The sequence below is a fragment of the Syngnathus leptorhynchus genome, chromosome 12, assembly GCF_054491065.1.
Source record: "Syngnathus leptorhynchus isolate UIUO chromosome 12, UIUO_Slep, whole genome shotgun sequence".
Lineage (NCBI taxonomy): Eukaryota > Metazoa > Chordata > Actinopteri > Syngnathiformes > Syngnathidae > Syngnathus > Syngnathus leptorhynchus.
Window position 1 is genome coordinate 9,169,308 of NC_141206.1, and position 22,211 is coordinate 9,191,518.

The 22,211-nt window shown below is 40.1% G+C and overlaps 3 protein-coding genes across 6 annotated transcripts; 2 read left to right on the forward strand and 1 right to left on the reverse strand.

Annotated features, from left to right (window-relative positions):
* The first annotated feature begins 118 nt into the window (after positions 1 to 118).
* tmem267 (transmembrane protein 267) lies at positions 119 to 20,996 on the forward strand. 4 transcript variants are annotated; one of them, XR_015067718.1, is made up of 7 exons: positions 119 to 211; positions 669 to 1,115; positions 1,238 to 2,252; positions 6,553 to 6,717; positions 13,056 to 13,163; positions 20,776 to 20,819; positions 20,905 to 20,996. XR_015067718.1 is itself a non-coding variant. In XM_085925752.1 (3 exons), the coding sequence occupies exons 2-3, from the start codon at positions 732 to 734 to the stop codon at positions 1,571 to 1,573; spliced, it is 720 nt and encodes a 239-aa protein (XP_085781878.1). In that variant the 5' UTR covers positions 119 to 211; positions 669 to 731; the 3' UTR covers positions 1,574 to 2,581. The 4 variants fall into 4 exon arrangements, 1 of the variants encoding a protein (XP_085781878.1); XR_015067719.1 differs by lacking the exons at positions 20,776 to 20,819; positions 20,905 to 20,996 and adding an exon at positions 14,307 to 14,540; XR_015067720.1 differs by lacking the exons at positions 13,056 to 13,163; positions 20,776 to 20,819; positions 20,905 to 20,996 and having other exon boundaries at positions 6,553 to 6,729.
* Positions 2,700 to 19,100, reverse strand: il11ra (interleukin 11 receptor subunit alpha). Its single transcript, XM_085925746.1, has 12 exons — positions 18,973 to 19,100; positions 10,186 to 10,282; positions 8,149 to 8,215; positions 7,908 to 8,074; positions 7,507 to 7,621; positions 7,248 to 7,411; positions 6,781 to 6,944; positions 6,545 to 6,689; positions 6,212 to 6,304; positions 5,394 to 5,496; positions 5,222 to 5,301; positions 2,700 to 4,367 (listed from the first exon to the last, which is right to left on the reverse strand). Exons 2-11 carry the CDS (start codon positions 10,280 to 10,282, stop codon positions 5,223 to 5,225), a joined length of 1,194 nt encoding a protein of 397 aa, XP_085781872.1. The 5' UTR covers positions 18,973 to 19,100; the 3' UTR covers positions 2,700 to 4,367; position 5,222.
* Positions 20,945 to 22,206, forward strand: LOC147048312 (cystatin). The gene is made up of 4 exons (XM_085925753.1): positions 20,945 to 21,093; positions 21,528 to 21,679; positions 21,773 to 21,874; positions 21,987 to 22,206. The coding sequence occupies exons 1-4, from the start codon at positions 21,006 to 21,008 to the stop codon at positions 22,086 to 22,088; spliced, it is 444 nt and encodes a 147-aa protein (XP_085781879.1). The 5' UTR covers positions 20,945 to 21,005; the 3' UTR covers positions 22,089 to 22,206.
* The last annotated feature ends 5 nt before the right edge of the window (positions 22,207 to 22,211 follow it).

A 22,211-nucleotide genomic window follows, 5' to 3' on the forward strand; every position in this document is an offset into this window, starting at 1 on the left:
ATATTCTTACAATCCACGAGGGACGCAGATAAAATCGCTGGAGGCGCTATCCATGGTACTGAAGTGCGATATTCTGACAATCCACTAAGAGGCGCTAACGAGTTCCATCCACGGTAGGGCCGACTGTGAATTCAGATAAGAAGAAGCAAGGTTCCGCGTCTGTGTGAGTGTGTATGTTTTCTGATTTTGCAGCACAGTTCAAGACCATGGGGTGAGTGTTATTGTGTTGGTATAATTTCGGGGTGTAAAATCCACACCTGTATTTAATGCATTCATGTTTTGATTTTAAATGTAGTTTGAAGAGCGAATGGCATGTTTGATCACAATATTATTCGAGCCGCTGTCATCCCACACAATGCAGCAGCAGCATCCCATTGCAAGCTAGCTCCGCGCAAGCTGTCATTTTGAAAAGATCAATTTGTTTCTTGTCCTCACAAGACTAATAAAGATGATTTCTGCCTTTATTGTAGGCTTCGTGCATAGGATAGGGTTGATATCTTTTTCGTAGTTTTAATCAGATTTTTTTCTTTAAATAACATAGTTATGTTAAGTCACTTCAGTGGTTATTGAATGAAATCGTTGAATTCAAAAAGTACCAGTATAATATTAATCATGTATGGATTCTGAGCACTAAGGAGAGCTATTTACTACTTTTATTGTTTGTACAGTTTACCAGAGTCCTTCTGACCTTCAGTGGCATCCATTTGGCCACCACCCAGCTGTTTATCAATATGCAAGGTTTCTACTCCAAGCTGGACTCTTCCCCACTGCTGGGGGGAGAGGGCGCCCCCGTACCCCTCAGCCTGGCCGTGGAGACGGAGAAAGCCCAGGCTCTCTTGCAGACATTCAGCTCCGCCTCCCTGCTGGCCTCGGCGGGTCTGGGCCTTTTCTGCGTGGCGGCGGACCACGCCCTGCAGCTTCCGCTCATCCAGCATCACCTGTGGCTGCGCGCCGCCCTGGATAACGGGACGCATGCTGTTGTGGGGTTGTGGTCCTGGGCTGTGGTCATCGGGCTCAGGAAGAAAAGTGACGTCTATGAGGTGCTGCTGGCGGGTCTCCTGGCGTCCATCATTGACTTGGACCACTTCTACATGGCCGGCTCACTGTCACTCAAGGTGCTTTTTGACACACAAGCAAAGTCAAATCTTTTAGTTTTATAATGATGGGAAAATAAGGTGATTTATTTTTTATTTTTTTTTATTTTAATTAATATACACAAATGCGTTTTGTCACCCAGGCCGCCGTCTCCCTGCCTCAGCGGCCTCCTCTCCACTGCTCGTCTCTCATTCCCGTCCTCTGCCTGTCCCTCCGCTTGCTCATGTGGCTGGGACGCCTCAAGGACGCCTGGTGCTCGTTGCCGTGGATGCTTTTCATTTCCATGGCGACGCATCACGTGCGGGACGCTGTGCGCCGCGGCCTTTGGGTGTGTCCCTTGGGGAACACGGCGCCGCTCCCCTACTGGCTTTACGTCAGCACCACAGCCACGCTTCCTCACCTGTGCTCCGTGCTCATGTATCTGACCGGAGCCAGAGACGTCATCTCCACCAAACACGGAGTCGCCATCGATGTGTAGACTCGGTTAGGAGGTGCAACAAAAGAATGGCAAATTAACGGAAGGGAGAAACTATGAACCAAATCCGGAAAAAAACGAGTGCCAACTTTTACTTTACTACCCTGTAGGAAGTATGTGCTTATTCACCTTTACGATATTTATCCAGTGATGACTAATTGATATTACCACAAGTACACTTGTCTCTCACCAATATTTACTTTAACTAAATGTCTGAAGTGTCGCCTTACTTCAGGATGCTTTAATTGCACTTGCTTTATTGTAGTTATAGTGGAATCACTTTTTTTTCACTGTCCACATGCAAATCCCTGTGTGTTTGAAAACCAGTTAACATAATTTATAGAATTTTTTTTTTAATTTAATGTTTAAAATATTTTCATTCGAAATTTTAAGCCATATTTATTTGCTATTTATTGTTGTACTGCTGAGGAAAATGTCGATTAAAACGCAGTTTTCAACTTTGTATCACGACTTAACTAAATATATTTAGGTTTTTGTAGAGACAGGGTTTGAATAGGGCTAGGTTTTGTCCTCACTTTTAACCTGTATAGAAAGTCGTTTGTTTTGTTTCAGTACCATGAAAAGGCTGATGTCATCCTGTGTCCACTAGAGGGCGACAAAGGACCATGGTGGAATTGACGATTAAAATACAGTCGAAAATGACTTCAAGCCCATGCAAACGGTATGTTTATTTTCATCGTGTGCTACTGCTGCTTTATTGTATCTTATAGTTTAATAAGACTTTGGTATCACTTCTGCTCTTATAAAAAATTGTGGAAATGTTTTTCTCACAAACTTGGTTGCAAAGAGCAGTTTCTGAGGACACATGCACTCAGAGCAATGTTTTTCCAGAAACTAATAGAGTTGTTAGCCAAACCTCTTATGACTGCTTCAGTCATCCACTTGAAACCTCTTTTGCACATAAGTTTGTTTCCATTTGTTTTCACTGTTTAGTTGCTGTAAAAAAAATAAAACCAATACACATAAAATAAAACAATACAGAGAATGCACTATTATTTTAATCTCAATAAACAACATCTGGAATATGAGTTTGCTACAGGAAGCACAATGCCACACAAGTTACAGCTTTTTCCATGAAGAATTAAAGAAAGCACCCGAAAGCTGCCGGTGTGATAAAATAGTATTTATTTTTTTACAGAAACATACAAAGGTAGGGAGAGCACAAATAACAGCTTATGGTGATATCTGGCAAACAAATGAAGCCACAAAAAAAAAAAACACTGTACATCTGAGGATGGATGCCTGAAAGAGGCTCCTGGCATCACAAAATAGAGAGAAAACAGTTTCTATGAAGACTAAGAAAAGGCTCACATGGAATTATGGACAATCTCTAATACTGCACTTTGCCCCAGAAAATGTAATTTTATTACAAAATGTGTCTTTTAACACCAAGAAAAAAAAATCCTAAGTGTTTGTTGTCAGTACAAATCTAAGTTTAAATGTAATTGAAAAGTTTAACTCAACAATCCGTTCCACTTTTTTTATTTTTCCTATATATTTAAATTGAATGAAAAAGAACAAACACTATCCTCTCCAATAAATATATTTCTTAGATTGTCAGGGACCTTCTGACTTGACCCCCCAAAAATGAAATGAAAACCATATTGAATGATCAGTCCAATAGAGTAACAGAACAGCAACAATAAAAGCACGATAGGGACAAAAATACCGATATCCTCAATAAAATTCTTAAATGTGGTCATCTGGAATTTCAAATATTTTCATCAATTATTAATTCCACAATTTCTTTTGAACACCTTTTGATTTTTCCAATGAACTAAAACAAACTGAGCTAATCTGGTACGATCCTGAATTGCTTACCGACACCCAAATATGTTTCGTGACATACATTTAATAAACGATAAACTCACAAAAACAAAGCTTCGACTGAATCTGTGCGTGTTATGCGGGGCTAGCTTGAGAGAACACGGTCATTCGTCAAAGCGCTACTAACTTGACATCGTACGCAGTCGGTCAGTTGACTGCACAGCTTTTGGATGACAACACGGTGATACAAACACAGGCGAGATCATGGAAGAAGAAATATAACACAAACTGAGGTATTTGGGGCGTCTCGTGAGCGCCGGTCGTTACTGTTTATCAAAGATCACGAGCTTTTAGGACACCAAGCGTTGTGAGATTGGCTTTTGTTGGGTAACCATGGTAACCGCTATCTCACCGGGCCACAGTAAGACAAGTCAAGTGAGGGACTTGAAACTGTCCTGTATTCGATTTTCCTGTTTCTCCAAAGCCGTAAGATATACAAGCATTTGGGCTATAGCAAACTAGGTTTGTCGTGGGAACCCTTTATCTGATTTTTTTCCCTGAATTTTAACCCAAATATGATGCGCGTGGATGGACGAATAAAAAAAAAAAAAAAAAGATATTAGCATGCAACATCAAAATATAAGCAATACAATTCAAGTTGCCCACTTGTTGCCAGCTGCCCTTCTTCAGGCCTCTTTGACGCTTCAATGCTGCCAGATCAACTCTGCCACTCGTTCACAGCGTCGAGTCTGTCTGCTATACGTGACCGGATAACCCATGACGACTAAAATAACCTGAGGGGGCATTAGAAACGTCCCACCAGGAGGCTCGTGCTGCAGATGCATTGCGCGGAAATGTCAAAGAGTTTGTTTTGCGTCGTCACAGTTCTTAAACGGATTCCGGTTCGTCTGTGGTAGTTGAATACGGAACGTCGGCGTGCTGTCGTGACGGCCGACTCTTCGGAGGAGCCCTACAACGGGCCGAGGAGTAGATGATGTTTGATTTTAACCTGAAGATGGAAAAGGAACGCCACATTAAAAAAAAAAAATCCATATATCATGTCAGTAAGCACTGCCAGATGGAAATGACAGAGTGGAGGACATATTTACAAGACCATATGTGCTTTTTATAGCGACACGTGGACTGCATTTGCTCAAAAGTTTCATTTGATGCTATTTAATCAATGCGGTGAATGCCAAGAGATGGATTCAGTCCCTTGGTATTTTTATTTTTTTTGTGTGTGTATTTGTTTGTTTGCCGCACAGCCATGACACTCGTAATTTTGCAAATGGATTTCGAATAAGAGAGCGTACTCATTGGCTTTATAATTATGTTAACCACAGAGGCCATTTGTGCCATCCACAACTATCTCCCAAACGGGCAAAGCTGAGGAAATGCACAACCACACGTGTGGGAAGTGATCGTATTCGGAAAACGTGTAGGGACGACACAAAGAAGTTCAGGGAGATAATTGCGATTATTCCTGAAGATGAGTTTCACGCAATGTGCAATTTGCTTGAGCATTTTATTGCTAACCACCATGACTGACAAGCGAGGGGCGGAGCTAAGCCATGTGACGAAGCCAGGCTACTTTGTAGCTATATTTACCAAATTTTAAGAAGGAAAGAATGTGATGAGCAATAAATCAGCTCAGTGATGAAATGCAGTGTCCACAAGTGAGAATCTAACTGATGTATTTACTGTCTTGATGGGTGCTTGGAATTCTAAACTGCGCTGTCCCTGGTGGTCATGGTTACGCAACGACATACTTGCACTGGCAAAAAGTTTGGCGGGGTGGGCTGAGGCTACTTTAGACCAAAAAAAAAAAAAAACATGTCACAATTCTTTTATCATGATACTCACATCAAACTGGCAATGACTTCATTTTGACCATAGAGGTGAGTTCCTGTTTGGTCACATGCTCACGCCGCCTCTGCCTTAACCTGGAAATAGAAAGCATTTAAAATAATAAATAAGACTAACTGTGGGAATAAATGTAAATAAATAAAATAAAATAAATGCAAGTAGGTCTTACCACACCACAAAGATGAGGGAAAGGACAGTTGCTACGATAACCACGGCAAACAAAACCAGCAGAATCACCAATCCCAAATTACTGTCGTCTTGCAGAACCGGCCCTGGAAAAAATTTCATGGGGGGGAAAAAAAAAACACAGCCAGTGTTGAAGAGACGAGATGCAGAAGTAAAATCAAAAAAGCATTGTCAGAGGGACACATGAATGTGTCTTTGGGTATAAATTATTCTAAATAAGCTATCATCACTTTACATTCAGATTTAAAACATGCCAAGAGTAAACAGACTCGCACAAAGTACACAAATACAAATCACAGAGAGGGAGAATCCACATTTAAAAAAAAAATAAAATCTTGCGGTAGTGGACTGATTGATGCGGCCCGGGTAAGAACACACAAAGAGAGTGCATCTGGTTCACAAAACATTTTGAGGCTCTAATCACTCACAGATGCACTTCTTCAAATTTGAGCAGCTTTAGAAATCCAAGTGCGTGTATCGAGCGAGTACTTATTTTTTTGGAACACGTGTTGGCAGGTGTGTCAAACGGCTTACCCGCATTTACCTTTTCATGAGTTCATAATGTAAGAAGCAATGGCGGCTGCAGTTAGATGTCATTTGAACAGTAAGCCATTTGCACTAACAGTAAATGATGCCTTATTATTTTGCCAGTAATGGCGGTCGCCTGTGGCGACAAGAATGTGCTTCGATCAAAGTTTAACCCCAAACGAATCTTCTTGAATCATCTTGGCACATTGATGTCTTAAAAAATGTAAACTGATATTGCAAATGGCCACACGTTTATCATTTGGAGAGACTTACTAAGTGACTTTGAAGTCGATGTTTCTGGCTTTGTGTTGAAGGGAAAAAAATAGTCTGGAAACTTCTCCTCCAGAGGTTCAGACGTGGCGGGGGCTGCGGGATGAACGCACAAACACGTACATGTGTCAGTTGCGGTCGACATCACGGCTTGCTCAACTCGAGTTGTTTTTGCATCGCTGATGATATGCTGGGCTAAATTTACAAATACCGTAAATTTCGAACTATAAGCCGTGACTTTTTTCGCAAATTTTAGCTGGTGCGGCTTATAGTCCGGTGCGCCTTATAGTCCGAAAGTTACGGTAATCAAATTACAACTAATGATCTTTTTCGAACCTTCCCAGGGCCGACCGGAACGGAGAGGAGTCCAGTCACTCCACTGGCTATCGGCGTCAAGCTCGTCCCTGGCACGGATTTGAACCTGATGGGTGTGCCCAACCAAAGCGTCAAAAATCTCCACTGAACTGTCCTCGGTGTAAACCTAATGGAGAAAGAAAAGACAGCAAATGGTAAGTACTTGAAAGATACGACTTGATTGGGGTTAACTATTAATTAAAATATAAAAGACTAACCTCTGACCAGTACTGAGATCCTTGTGGCCTATATCTTACATGAAACACGAGAGGGAAAGCATCATGTAGCGGCCACGAGGACGGAAGGTTCCATGAGATGAGAAGCCTCTTTGGAAAACCTTCCACCTCATTGACCAACAGGGACTCGGGAGGGTCGGGTTTTACTGAAAAGACAAAAATGTTTGCATAAGCTAATGACCATTTACCTGGAATCTCGCTTTGGTTTGTTTTGACACGTTAATGGCACGTCAGTGCATGCACCGGAAAAAGCTTTTAGTCAAACTGACCCTCCTTAAATGCAAATTAGCAAAAGATGCTAAAGTGCATAGTACATATCTGACTTTTATTTTCATAGATATATATCAATATATATTTATCTGTATTATTTTTATTATTTTTTTCTAATTTATATCATACTCAGATACCTTCCCACCTATATATATATATTTTTCTTTTACCATACTTACAGAGCTTATCTAACTTAAAGCGGGCAGACGTTGTCTCGGAACCAAGCGCGTTCGTAGCCGTGATTCTAAGCGTGTGGATCGTCTGCCAGAAGGCTGGGTGCTCCACATCGCAGTACTTGTGGACTGGGTCCACCAGGCACGGCTGCCCGGCTTGTCCATTACCCCTTGAAAAAGACAACAAAAAAACCCCTCAAAACTTGCATTCAGACCTAAACAGTGCAGCCAAGTGGTTACTTCAGTTGTAATAGCTAACTTTTACCTGAGGGAGGCGTTGTACTCGACTGGAAGAAAGGTTTTCACTGATTCTACCCAGGAGCAGCGGACATGAGTGTGATTAGGAACTTGACAGGAAATGCTGAGCAGCCCTGGAGGGTCTGGAAGAACAAAAGTCAAAGATAGAACATTCAGACATGGTATCAAAGAAATAATTGAAGTCATGGTCGAAGTTTCGTAAGCAGTTCGAGGAAAACCAAGTTCTCTCCCTCAAAGGAGGGCCGCTTAGGGAGCCATTTCCTTTTAGAGACAGTCACGGGAAATGGAGTCTTTGTCATTGTGATGGAAATAACACAAGTTTTCCTCGAGGACCAAATCTTTCAATTACATAACTGAGTTGTATTTATCGATGAAAGAAAAAAAACTGTCAAAGGAAACGACACTTACGGCCAAGTCTGAGTTTGATGGAGTGAAGGAGGAGCCCGTGGTTGTCATAGCAACTGTAGTTGCCCTGGGCCGAAAGGTTAACGTGAAGCAGGACCAACGATCCATCTGATGTCACTTTATGTCGAGGCAACGCTTGGTTGTCGTCGAGATGCCACGCCACGGGTATCCTATTGGGCCGAAGTGTTAATAAGCTTGATTTTAAAAAAACAAACAAAAAAAAGCAGAGTTTAAAAATCCTTACTTCATTTGTGACTTCCCACATGCCAGTGTCACATTGGAGTCCAAGCGCCCGTACTGCACGTCCGAAACTGCAAACACAGACATAAAATATTAAAGCGCGCCACTTGTCTGGCCGAGGCGCTCGTATTTTGCGGTGCCGTGGTCTGTATTAACGTGATGTATGTGTCACGCTTTGCACCGGGGTGGACACAATAACATAACCAAAGAAGGTTCGTGGTCCTTCAGGCACCGAGCTGGAACCGACTTTGACGTGCTTGCTTGAGAGTGTTTCGGCTTCTCTGGAAGCTTGTCTGGTTAATCATTTCATGAGCATTAATCAACTGCTTTGACACAAATAATAAACTAGCAGGATGAGAATAACATTAAATCAGAATCATCTTTATGGGCTCAGTATGAGAAAAAAAAAACACACACACACACACAAGGAAATTGTCACTGGTTAGCTTGAGCCGCTCTCGTGGTTTACTAAAGATACCCGAAGCCTTTGAAGAGTTGTTCCTTGATCAATGATTATCCAAACAAAAACTTGATTATTGGTCTGCTGCTCCCGTTTGGCACAAAGGTAGAATACAGATCGAACTGTTCACGAGTCACAACATCAGACTTTTTATGTGTCAACGTTTGAGGCAATGTCTGACTTTGTGTGTTGGATTATAGATGGAGGATTTTATAGAAGTCCAACTTATAAAATGTCTGCACAGCATGCAAGGTACTTGAATGATTATATCTGCCTTAAATCACATGAGTATTTTTCCCACGCAATTTTCCCATTTAGCAATAAAGCAGCCTCACTTTTCAAGGTCTCCAAAACTGCTTTATCCAAAATACTGCAGTTTGAACGTGTGTGTTTAGATAGCTACATGATATGAACATTGGCTTTTACACCACATCTCAAGTGGAAAAATATTTGACAGGGAGTACAGAGCTAAGCACACACTAACTTTAATTAATTCACAACTTCTGTGCCCGCTCTGCAGGAGTTTTTTTTTTTTTTTGCTAACTCACAATTTGGCCCAAGTTTCAGTTTCCTGTTTTTCATACTTGTGGCTAATTTGCTCAGGCATAATATCGATTTTATCAGCTCTAGTTATATTGGTTTTATTTTTATATATATATATATATATATATATATATATATATATATATATATATATATATATATATATATATTGTCAGACCCTTCGTTTTTGTGGTTGTGTGTAGAATCGCCGATGTAGTGCAAAGCTGTCTGGTTCGAATGTGTGTCTTCATGTTTTATTGGCAGTCAAGCACATTATTCCCCCGAACCCGCAGCGTTCCACTCATATCTGATTTTGCCTCTGTTTTAAATTTTTTTTTAAAAAGGCCACGGCACAAGTACCCACACAAAAGCACACGCATATGCGTTTAAGTGCATGCCTCTGCATACACAAATAAACTTTCACACAAACATATGTGTGGAGGAAAGCTGGTCAAATCAGTTCATGAAAAAGTTAAAAAAAAAAAAAAAAGACTTGTGTTGGGTTACAGGAAGGGGGAATAAAACTGACAGTTTTACAGCCACTATTCTTATTAATGAAATTAATAATTTAACCTCAGCTTGGATCAGATAACAGACACAGCAAGGAAAAATATTGGGGCGGCGTTAAGAGGAAAAATGTTGTGCCATGATCATTTCTCAATACCGACGAGGGGAAAAAAAACACGTCGACAATAGAATTTATGCGAAACGCTAACCAAAGAAAAAATTCAAATGAGGCTGAAAATGCTTCGAAAACCATAAAAGTGAACAAAATGAAGGCTTTGCAAGAGGATGGAAAAATGTTTTCTTTAGAATGCGTGTCGTCTTTTATGGTATTTTTCCAAAAGACAAAAACATACATTATAACCAGTTATTTGATTCTAAATGCTAGATGTCTTCCCTCCATCTTTTCTCTTTAACTGAGCGCCCAAAATAGACCCAAATACTTTTTATATGTGCGTCTGAGTTTTTTTTTTTTTTTACATAAGTATTTTTAAATATGTCCTCCCGATAAGTGAAGGAGCTTGTGTCTGTTACCTTCATTGGTCCAAATCTGGGCACCACTGAGACATAGTGACCAAGATAAAAACCAGATGACTGTCAGACTCCCAGGACTGGACAAAAGACCTGGCATCTGTAAAGACACACAAGGGATCATCATCAGGACTTAAGACTTATCATAATAGTAACACTTGACCTTTATATTACTTTTGACTTTACGCACGTGGATTTTGAGCGAGCAACAATTTAAAAGATGCTGATGTGACAATTTTAGTCAAACTATGAAACTAATAGAAGACAGCCCTGCTCCAAGGCCAGTCGACCGCTATCCCATTAAACTTAAATTTGCAACAGAAACCATCTGTATTATATGTCAGGACATATTTTTGAAAAATTCTTTAAAAAAAATAATAAAAATACCAAAAGATCTGCATTTTTAGACAATTATGTAAAAAAAAAAAAAAAAAGACTGAAACATGATATTATTAAATATTCACGCAGTAACTTGTATGCACATTTATTTCTAACGTAGCTCCAACGTAACTCTCAAAATCAAATTCAAAAATTGATCAAAACTGAAAATAATATTTGCATTGCGGTGCCGTTCGTTTCTGGCATTGTGCTGTTACATTCACCACGTTGCCAGTGTGACCTCTCACAGCACACTCAGCAGATTCAAAGTTGTTTTGTTTACATTCCTTCTCCTCTTGCAGCCGTGCCACCTTGCTGCTAGAGGAAAGCCTCGAGAAATGTGAGACCTTCTGTGTCTGCCATTCACATTCGGACAATTACGAAATCCACTTCTAGCAAATTTCATCAATCAATCAATTAGTAGGTCTTGGCTCTCTGCTTGTTCACAATCTCAAGGAGTGCTGATAACTCCACAAGTTCTTTCCACAGGCTGTTTGTCTCTCTGCAGGATTTCTGTGTGACTCAGTCCTCCCAATTGTCACGTTTCACTATCTCACCCAGTAACAAACAGTAGTAAACCTTCCGCACCCATGGATTTCATCACTAGAATGCCATAACCATGACTAAAATATGCCAAACAAATCCTAAAACAGATCCTATAAAGGTCAAGACACTTTATGAAAACAAAATATTGGTTTGATCCCCAATCGAAGAAATGAGGCCAAGCTGAGGAATCGTGACAGAGGTCAAGTATTAGCTCATGCTGAATCTTAATAAGTGGCGGAAAGAAAATGGAGTACATACTTCCCCAAGGATCAAAACAAATCCTTGGCTAATGACAAAAACAACTCATGCTAAAAGGTTGCATGCACACTTGCACGATGACTAATCTGATTCTGGAGTAGACACTTTTAACCGTTGGTCTGTGTGGCAGCACAATCACACATCCTGAGTCACTCGTGCTGCTGCATGCCACTGCACATTCGCTCATCTTTACGAGGGCAAAAAAAAGCAAGACAGGAAAGGGACTGAAAGAGAGAATAGGAAAAAAAAAAAGAAGCTGGGTGAAATGGGGGCTAACATACAAGACGATAGAAAAGAAGCTGAACTATCTGATTTTTATGACTGAAAGTTTCCATGACTACGCTTTTCTTTGTCTTCAAGTTTTTGTTTTTTTTTTAAGTATTTTTTATGGGTGTTGGCAAACACTTTGGCTGGTCCTCAAATGTAACAAAAGTATTTAAAAAAAAAAAACGGTGTGACTTATAGTCCGGAAAAAAAACAAACAGTTTGATTCAACATCAATTTAGCTAACTGTGTACATTGTGTTTTTATTTTATTTATTTTTTTATGTTAGGTCAATGAGGGTGCTTGTGCTCAAGATGAAATAAATGCCAAATTGAGGTATCAGCTAGCAGCATGTGTGCGTGCATGAATGTGCACAAGCGCTGAACCAACAAGATTTGAGGGTCAAGCCAAAATGTGCGCCGTGTTAACGGGGGCAACACTACAATGGCTCCAGTGTTTACCCAAGTTGCTATAGCAACCGCTGCACATTCATTTGGCTCTTTCAGACGACAACAACTCTACTGACAGACATTTACGTTTTACTCCGGAGTCACCCATTTCAAATATAACACACAAATGTTTATGAATGAATAAAGATCATTTTAATCTTGGAGAACAGGGACACACACACATCAAGTTAGTCTTCTCCAAAAGTTTGTGCCATATACAATCTGTGAAAAAATGCCAAAGACTAAACACACAAAGAAATAATGGCTACCATGTGTATACACTCACAGCACTTAGCCAATCTGCAGATAAAGACCAGAGTGGCTATAAGAGATTTTCAGAGTTGGAATAATAACATGTTAAGCAATCTGCCGGAGGCTTGTTATTGAGCTATTCAAATGACTTTTCCGAATTAATTTGGTATGTGTATCACAACCCTGACTTAGGTTTCGTGCTTGTTTGAGTGACTGACTGAACGCTGCGGCAGAATGTTGGCCTAAATTCGACAATGCTGGAATTTCCTTTAGCTCAGCCGCCAGGGCAAGATGGCTACCATATGCCAGATATTCACGAAATGCATACTCGGGGGGGGTTGGATGTGGATTTGGCCACCATTTTGCTCACACCTCAAATTTGAAACTAAGTGCACACACTTGATAAATATTAACATCTGAGAAGTGACCGGTTGACTCGATTTCTGGTCATTGTTGCCGATACTTAATATACAAGCTAGTTTTTCGCAAGAGTGATTTCTGAGGAAGGACTTACCCACAAAAATAAATTGTTCATTAATTGACATTTTAAGTGCTTAAAAAAAGTAGGCGAGTGACTTGAACTTCTTATTTGGTTTGTTTTATTTATTGCATTCTTTGAAAACTGGTTTTACTTCTTTCCTACCACATGTTTTGGATGTGGCCACTGGATGTTTGTTTTATATTATTATACTTATTAATCTTATTCATTTTGTATTTTTCAAACAGGCCAAGACATTTTGTTCCATCTGACAACCTGAGGACCACAAATAGTGTCCAAACAGAAGACATCCCTTCGGTATGGTTCCTGACAAAGCTGCTTCTGCAAGTTTGAAGGTCAGTTTTGCTCTCGGGCTTCCTAATGTAGCTTGATCTTGGTTACGTAAAATGACTTACACCTTCTCTTCTGCTTTCACGCCAAACGAGACAATGTGCAGACCTTTTTGTTCTAAACAAGTGTGCAGGAGCTCTTTCTTCTCTTCATACAAGAATCATTAAAGCTCCATCTTTAGGTACACTTTTCAATTAACCTCTAAGTCTTTATGTTATAAATGTAGTTATTACTGGAAAGCATAGACAAAAAAAAAACACCCAACATCTCCATGAGGAAAATCAATTGCCACACTTTTATGGAGTTTAACACGGCTTGACTGTTTGGATTATATTCAGAAGGAGCCAGCTGTAATAACAAAGATGGGCACTACCTAAAAAAAAAAAAAAGCACACGTGCGTTTGGAAAAGTGGACAATTTAATCTTGCCAATCATGTGCAGAGTAATCAACATTTGTCAATATATTTGAATACTTGTTAAACACCAAACAACTTCACACATCTGCTCTGGGTTAAATCAGCAAAGCTTCAATGAAACACCCAGCCCAAATCTAAGCAATCAATTTCTAGCCTTATAATTTATTACTAGATACGGAATCAAACAACAAATTAAGATAAGACATTTGGCTTGTAGACAAAACCCTGGAAAAATATAACTCTCAATTGCACACAGTTGCATAAGATGATTGCCGCACTTATCACAGTCCAAGTCCATAAGACGGCAGGTTGACTGACCCAGACAAAAAAAAAAAAAAAAAATCCTGGTTTGCCACACTGCTGATCGCCTGAGAGAGCAGAGCGAGCGAGAGAGAGAAAGTAAATGCAGCGTCCAAGTGCGTTTGACTGGCGCCACGCAACTGCTGGAAGCAATTATAGAGACATAAAGCAGATAGCCGTTTTACACAAGACCAAGAATCAGAAATGCATGCATGTACACAAAAAGTGATTGATAAATGTGTCATTTCATAACAATGCACATTTCAAACAGGCATCCCAAACCACTTTCATTGTATTTTTTTTTTGGGTGTAAATTCTGATTCTAGTTCACATAGATTTCAATTCCAAAATCATCAACGATGAAATCAGCTATTATTGTTTAGCCAGACCTTTAACACAGTTACCAGAGTTTCCGCTATTTTCTTCCAGCAGGAAGGAAAAATATTGGGAAGAGCACCCCACCCCCACCCCTTTTCCACCCATCCCCTCCCACTCATTGTGACCATCGAACATTGTAACCCCAAATTTCTTGTGGAGTGAGTCATTCTGCTGGGAATTCCGCGCCTTTGCCCATTGCTACCGACCGTCTTCGTACACAGAGAAAAAAAGATTTACCAGTAGAAACTGATATTGGAAAAATAAGTCTGTAAAAAAAAATAAAAAATATGGGATGACCAGACAATAACGGCGCACGACATAAATCAGCATCTGTTTAACGACGCGTAAAAGTATGAAGAGCTTCAGGACCGACAATGCACGGTCCAAACTAATGAGTGTGTGATGATTTACAGTAAACACTGCACAGAAAGCATTTTTTTTTCAACAGACAAAGCCTTTACATACAGCTCCGAGCACTTTGTCTGGAAGATTTCTAGTAAACAGGAAGTGATGCGTGTTTGCAGGAGTTGATATAAGCGGTGACGCAAAGCAGATGATGTATGTCATAAACTTTACAATGTTCTTGCCAAATTAAATCCGTGTTCAGATATGCCATGACTGTTAAGGCACTTGACTTTCACTCAGGCCATTTTGTTTTTTGTTTTTTTATTCACCGCGTGTCAAGAAGCGATACTTGAATATTTAAAGACAGTTAATATATTATCCATGAATAAGCACCTGGAATCTGGGAAGGGAACAAGAAGTAACTAAGTGAGTGATAAAAGATGAACATCTGCTTTGAGACATCGGGTATTTGTTTACAATGAGTGCTTGCGTAACTCAAATTATGATTACATGTACTTTTGAGATGTAAGCACTTCTGAATGATTAAAAAAAAAATGTCAACGCTTGATTATTGATGTCAAGCTGGCAGAACAAGAAGTGTTTAATCAATGTTGTGCAAATTAGAGCCCCCCCCAGGTCCTTATGTAAAGCAAACTAGATTAGCTCCATTTTTTTTTAGTTTCCTCCTCCGGAAAAATGTCTCACTAATTAGAAGTCATTTCCATGTAAGTGATGAGGGCAGAAAAAGGTGTAGAGCTGGCGCCCACTCCCAGACTTCAGTCCCTGTCCCGCTATATAACAATGAAGTTAAAAGACAAAATGGCCGACTGTAAATCGTCCCAAAATTGAAAATATGACAAATGTTAGCATGCAACATTCAATAGAGAAAACTGTTAAAAATCCAAAAATTATAGACTTCAGATACTGCTGTGGTTCTGAAACAACTATAAAATTCCAAATCAAATTTAATTCCACATAATCAAAATAAAAGCACAGTAGTCTTTTGATGGAGCCAAGCATGCATGGCAGCTACCGAATTATACCCACTCTGACAGGTTAGTGTTTTTACACTTTAAAAAAAAAAAAACTCTGTCTGCAGGTGATTGTAATCTCAAAGAAAAGACTTAACATTTAACTTAACATCATTTCTATTAGTTTCTGTCATGTACCTGCCAAATCTGATATCATCATCATGCTCCATAAGGTCTCTTTAAACTCCTTGAAAAACACAAATGCTCCATAAAAACAACAAACACAGCAGGAGCAGGGGAGCCGCCAGGCAAAAAAGCACAAAGAGGGAGAGGAAAAGAAAGAAATAGGAATTTGGGTCAAAGGTCACAGTCAAATTTCACTGAAAAGGTGGAGCTGGTTCATCCCCGTCTTCAATAGACATTCCAACACGATGATGTCGGCATCGACGTGCGCTCACATAAAATGTGTTTTTCACGGCCGCTTGTTTTTCTCAAGGACGGATCCTTCGCAGAGATAAGATTTGCTTCGTCACTACAGACTCAAAAATGAAAGTGACAAGTCTATCAATTATTGAGGATGAGTCCGTAAGGGCGCAGACGGGAAATGAAAGCGTAGCTGCACAAGTCGAGGTTGCGGAATAGTATTTTTTTTAGCGTTTTGTCTTTTGTTCAAGGCGATGTTACGATGAACTTGCAATGTTCGATACCACTTTTATTCCAACTGATACGATACAAAGTACCCGATACCACTAGTACGTTTGATATCATTATCGTTTTAAAGAGTTTTTTATCGGTAACGTTTTCCTTAAAATGCCAAATATTACTAGCCATTTTTAATCATTATTCTCATTTCTAATCTTGAACGGCCACAAACTGGCAGTATCGGCTGCCTTTGCGATTTCCGATACCAAAAGCCAGGTGACTGATATTATCCCACCCTCAAAATGACATTAAAATTAAATCGATTATTATAAAGAACTGAGGTTCATGCAGGTAAAACGTTTATTTTCAATTAAAATTCCATGAGCATTATCATAACACTATCACTATTTTTATTGGTCAGTGAAGCTTAAAGGAAGCCACAACTCTAAGCCACAAGACCAGACTCCACTTTGGTGGCTTCACTATGTGGCTTGGAGCAGTCGGAACAGTAATTAATATCGGGAAGCAAGGTCGGGACTAGAGAGAGACCAACCGCTTCGAATTTGAGATGATTATTTTCAATGCAAAGTACTGCCTCAAAAATACTGCACTCTACTTTTTGAGTGGCGATAGACGAGATGAAAAAGAAGCAGAGTGGAGAAGAAATGCCCCATTGTAGGGCCCCTCAAAGTTGGTTCAATATCAAAAGCTGGCTCTCTCTGCCTCGCTCATACAAACACACACATACCGAGAAAAGTATGGCCTCAGAGTCGGAGCTGGCAGCCAGCGTCGAAGTTCTTGGAGCAGCTTTCGCTCTAATTTTGAATTGATTACCGAGGGCCCACATGTGCAGAGAAGAGAATATGAAGACTCGCTTCGTGTGATTATGCGTACGTTCAGAATCTCTGGCTCGGTACGGTATGTGCTGAACGTATATCGGGCATATGCGAGGAGGTCCATATGGAGCCAGTATGTGTACACATATACAGTTTATGTCCATGTGTATCTTGGCTAGTGTTGGAGAACAGATTGGACTGCCAGGAAGAGCTGTCTGCAGGCTATCAAGGGAAGCTGAAGTGAAACTAGAACCAGAACCTCTCTGAAACGCAATTCAGTGAGTGAGAAAAATAACTAAGGCAGGCCAAAAAATATGATTTTGCGCTTCGGTGAAAAATGTTGGCTCGCTGGAAGAAACACGGTTGCTGGTTGAGTGTGAATAGTGGAAAGGTGGCCATTTGCAATCTGCAGGTTTGTTATTGTGAGGACACGCTTTATTGTTCTGCCTTTATTTTGACAGCGGTGAACTTCTTTATAAACCTTGAGGAGACTGAGAAAAACACATTTTTATCGTTTGGTCACGATAGTTTGTTTTATTTATTAGTAGTAAATTTCTCGTACACTTGCGTAACAGAGAAATGATCAAACTGGATGATAAAACTTAAAACTAGGGAAGGGCAAGTACCGATAACAACCTTATTTCGAAGTATCGGAACTTGCGGTCGAGTATTGGCCCCCTCTGGTGGCCGTTTATGCTTAGGAACACGAAAGCAGAAGAATAGGTAATTGCCATTGATTTTAGGATGATTTTCAGAAAAAAAAAACCGCTATATTGGAAAATATAAGTCTTTAAAATCATGTCATCATTTTCAATAGAAAATTGACTTTATTTGGGCAGGATAAATTGTGATTCCTTTTTCCTCTAACTCATTCTTTTGAACTAATCTGTGAGGATTTTTAGTTTGACAGTGGAAAAACCGTACCTGTAATGAAGAGATTTTCTGGTTATATAAGGGGATCAAACATAGTTTTCTCTCAAAAAAATGGACCAAGGAGAGATTACAAGACTTCTCCTGATTAGCCAGAAAGGTGCAAAGTGAAAAGGGCGTCCATGCAGTAGTTTGCGCCACCTCAAACTACGACAATGGAAAATAAATCAGAATCACATTATCATGCACTCATACATTCCGTGTTCATTAAATGTAAAACTTAATTCTTAAAACTTCCAAACTGGATTTTAAGTGGAAGAAGAGCAACATCTCCTTTCCCAAAAGCATCCTTGCACAAAATGCCCTTTTCTAATTGGAGTGACAGTCAAGACGGGGGCACAAATTGCTGCTTATTTTAAGCAAAATACCTTTCCTCTACTACTCCCGTGACGCCCCCCCTAGGCTTGGGTCTGTTTGCATTCCTGTTGGACTCTATTTAAAGCCTTGATCACTTCACTGGCTGCAGGAATGCACATTTGTAGTGCCCTAGACCAATGTCTCAAATCTATTTTCTCTCCAGTGGCAACCGCTCTATGAGAACAGGTATGATGTTGTTTATCATTTGGTGTAGTGGGGGCAGGGGGGGGGGGGGCAAGCTGACCTCTTTGAAACTCGTATTACTACGAAACAAACAAACACCAATTGGACTGCAAAACACATACTTTGGTCATAAAGTGATATTAAACAATTATCCAGTCATTTAGATAAGACATCAAATATTAACGTAGAACGTGCAGAATAGATTTGATGCATTATTATTATTATGCAATATATATGTTAAAGTTTTTGCTTATCGCATCTCATGACACGTCCCCACGCGGAAAAAAAAAACATCGGAGTAATGTCCCTGCGGTCCCAAAGAGTGAGCCGGATAAACTTTCTGGCAGCCGCACGCGCATGCAGCCAGCGCGCTTAGCGAATGTCCTAACACCCCCCCCCCCCCCCCCCCCTTTCCCCGTGCGCTCTAGTTCAACGGTCTGAAATAAAGTAACTTACCTTGGAAAATCTCTTCCCTTGAGTCAAGCGGACATTATTATTTCGTCTCCCATGTTTGGAACTTTAGATAGGTGTTCTTCGGATTCCCGGAGAGACGAGAGGTGAGCGAGCGCGACACGGTAACCGAGTAGGACAAGCAGGAGGGGGGGGAGGAGAAGGGGCAGGAAGGTGGGGGCAAGGGAAGAAGGCCGGTCAAGCTAGGAGAAAGCTCATTGGACGAGCAAGCTGTCAATCATTTGACGAGTAGGCGGGGTGTGACTGTAAAGCGATTATATTGAGTCTGGGGAAAAACAACACAGGGTACAGGTTTGAGGAGAGCGACAGTGGGGACAGAACAAACAGTAGGGTAGTGAATTTTATTTCTTATCAAAATGTCAGCTTTTGCAGGTTTAAAACTGCGATAAGTGCTACAAACATATTGCAAAAGAAAAGACCCGAGAGAACATGATGATGATGTTATTGCGTCCCTCTAATTGAATACACATGAGCATTCCTCATTCAAACTTGTTGACTGTATGCTCCAAATGTATTATTGATTAAAGTCCTCAATCAAACTCAGAAAAGATAAATCATTGGGTCGTCGGTACAAATGCACTGCATCATTTAAAATAGATTTCCATCTGTTTGATGAGTCACTGTCTATATGTGGATCCAAGCTTGTTTCACTTACTGATACAGGATCTATTTCTATATTAATCTGTTAAACAATGTGAGAACATGATCACTTCAAAGCCATTATCAAAAACAACAGCCTTGTTTATATCTGGGGGGGGGGGGGGAACAGCACTCAATCTAATGCAATCAACAAAATGCTTATTTTGACATTATCAGTCAGTAAAGCAAGATTTTGATCAACCCACTTTTGCATTCCTCTCTATTCAGAGAAAAGATCATTATAATTCAAAATTGGAGGAGTCACAAAATTAGGCAGTGAACAAGACTATAAAAAGACAAATGACCCCTTGTTTGTTTGGATAATCCGCATTTGAATAAAAAAAATAGTATTCGTGAGTTTCTTTTGCTTTTTGGATGCTTCACAATTATTATTCTTTTTTTTCCTGAATCTGGAAACAATAATTTTAACTTTCTATCAATGAACTGTGAAACGGGGCGATTTTACTATGCTGACGCCTGTTCAATGCAAGTTGCGACCTCTGTAGGAGTTCTTGTGTCATTACACAAACATTTGGAACAATACGGGCGGCCATTCACGCTGTAAAAAGTTGAACGAATGCCAGGTTTTTGTGAATGTCAGATAAAACTGTATTAATTTAACTAATATATAACTGTAATTTAGAGTCTGGAGTAGATTTTTCAAAAAAAAAATACCCCAAAATTAATCCCACCATTAGAATGGTCAAGCTATCACCTATTATGATGATGACAAAATGACAGTGGGCAATCTGTGACCCCTTGACCTCAACCCATCCAACTTCAGTCTATTATTTTCACTTGCATTTGCCCCATCCCATTTTTTTTTGTTCGTTATGTGCACATGCCAATGTTTAAAACAACAACAACACCCAGTGTTGACGCACCCACAGCATCGTTGACATTTAATTCTCCTCTACATAACACACACACACACACACACACACACACACACACACACGTTCGGACAGACGGGTACTAAAGGTACTAACGACCATTTAATCCCTGCACGCTCGGCGTCATTTCCAGTCAGTGGGTGGGTCGCCACTGACTCGTGAAACATACCAGCCGAGAAGTTCTGCAAACTCACCACCATTCACAAACAACACACTTCTCTCTCTCTCCCACCCTCTGTCTCACTTGTCGCTCCAGCACTCGGAGGGTGAAGTCACACTTTCCCGTCCCGGCTCGAAAAGGCAAGTTGTTGGAATAATGTTCGCTTTTCAACGCAATTACTTTGCTTTACATTTCAATCATAGTACTGTTTTTCTTTTTTTCTAGGTGGACCCAAAACAAACATCTGTTTGGTATCTGGATTGGGATTTATCGGTTGTTCAACCTCACCTGTTCAATAACGTGGATATATTACCAGCATCATCAAGATGACGCTCCCTCTCTTAGTGCTTTTTTACCTGTCAGTGGTTCAGATGTGTGTGGGGGATCAACCTTTGGAGGAAGTCATTGTAGTAAGTAAGTAAAAGACATCGAATTGACAAAAAAGCTACAAAGTAAGAGTAGGAACTAAATGAATTAGATGCTAAAGTAATACGGTAGGAAGATTGATGACTAAAATGGCTGATCTTAACAAGAAAAAGGTATGAGAGACAAGTTTTCATGGTCAAACTTGGTGTATGCCCGTATTGGTATGACACAATGGCAAAATGCGGTCTGGTTCAGGATTATGACTCAGAGGCTTTGGCACTGTGGGAAAAAATTGTCATCGCTGAGCTGTTATTTCTGTTGGCTGAGTGGAGTCGGGGTAGGGAGTCTCTTAGGAAGAATAATAATCACAGCTATTCGGCACCAAATGTGGTGAAAGAAAAAAAAAATAGATTAGATAGACCGCGCGGCTGTTGAGTTAAAGTACAAGCTGAAGTTTTTCTCGTCTGTTGTGTCGCCCAAAGGAGAAGCACCTCGATTGGGTGGCTGGTCTGAGAGAAGTCCAGAGTCACAAGAGGTTCAGGCGGCGGCTCAGCACGCCGTCGACACATTCAACACAGATTCAAAGGCCAGGAAGTTGTTCAAGCTGGTTGCCGTCACATCTGCGCAATCTCAGGTTGGATTGTATGAAGGAATTCTTGATGCAGTTGAGCTTTTTTTTTTAATGTACTTTGAAAACATGAAATGTTTTCGCCCCGCTGCCCGACAGGTGACCAACACCATCGACTACAAGATCGACGCAAGGCTGAGAAAAACCAAGTGCCTCAAGAGTGAAAATCTGGACTTGAACATCTGCGAACTTGAGAAAAAGGTAGAGTAAAAAAAAAAAAAAAAAAAAAAATAATAATAATAATATATATATATATAATATATATAATATATTTTAATTAATTAATTTCTTTTTGTTGTTTGCTTCTGTGCAGCATCTCAAGTGCCACTTTGAGGTGTCATTCAACCCCCGCAACAACAAACACGAACTTCATACACGCAAGTGCTATAGGCTGCCAGCCAACATTCAAGCTTAATTTTTTTTCCCCTTTTCGTATTTTTTCATATTTTGCTATGACAATAGAAAATGTTGGGTGTGTCATGAGCAACTTTCTAGGACACGACACATAAATAAAGTGTGTGGTTTATAATGAATCAAG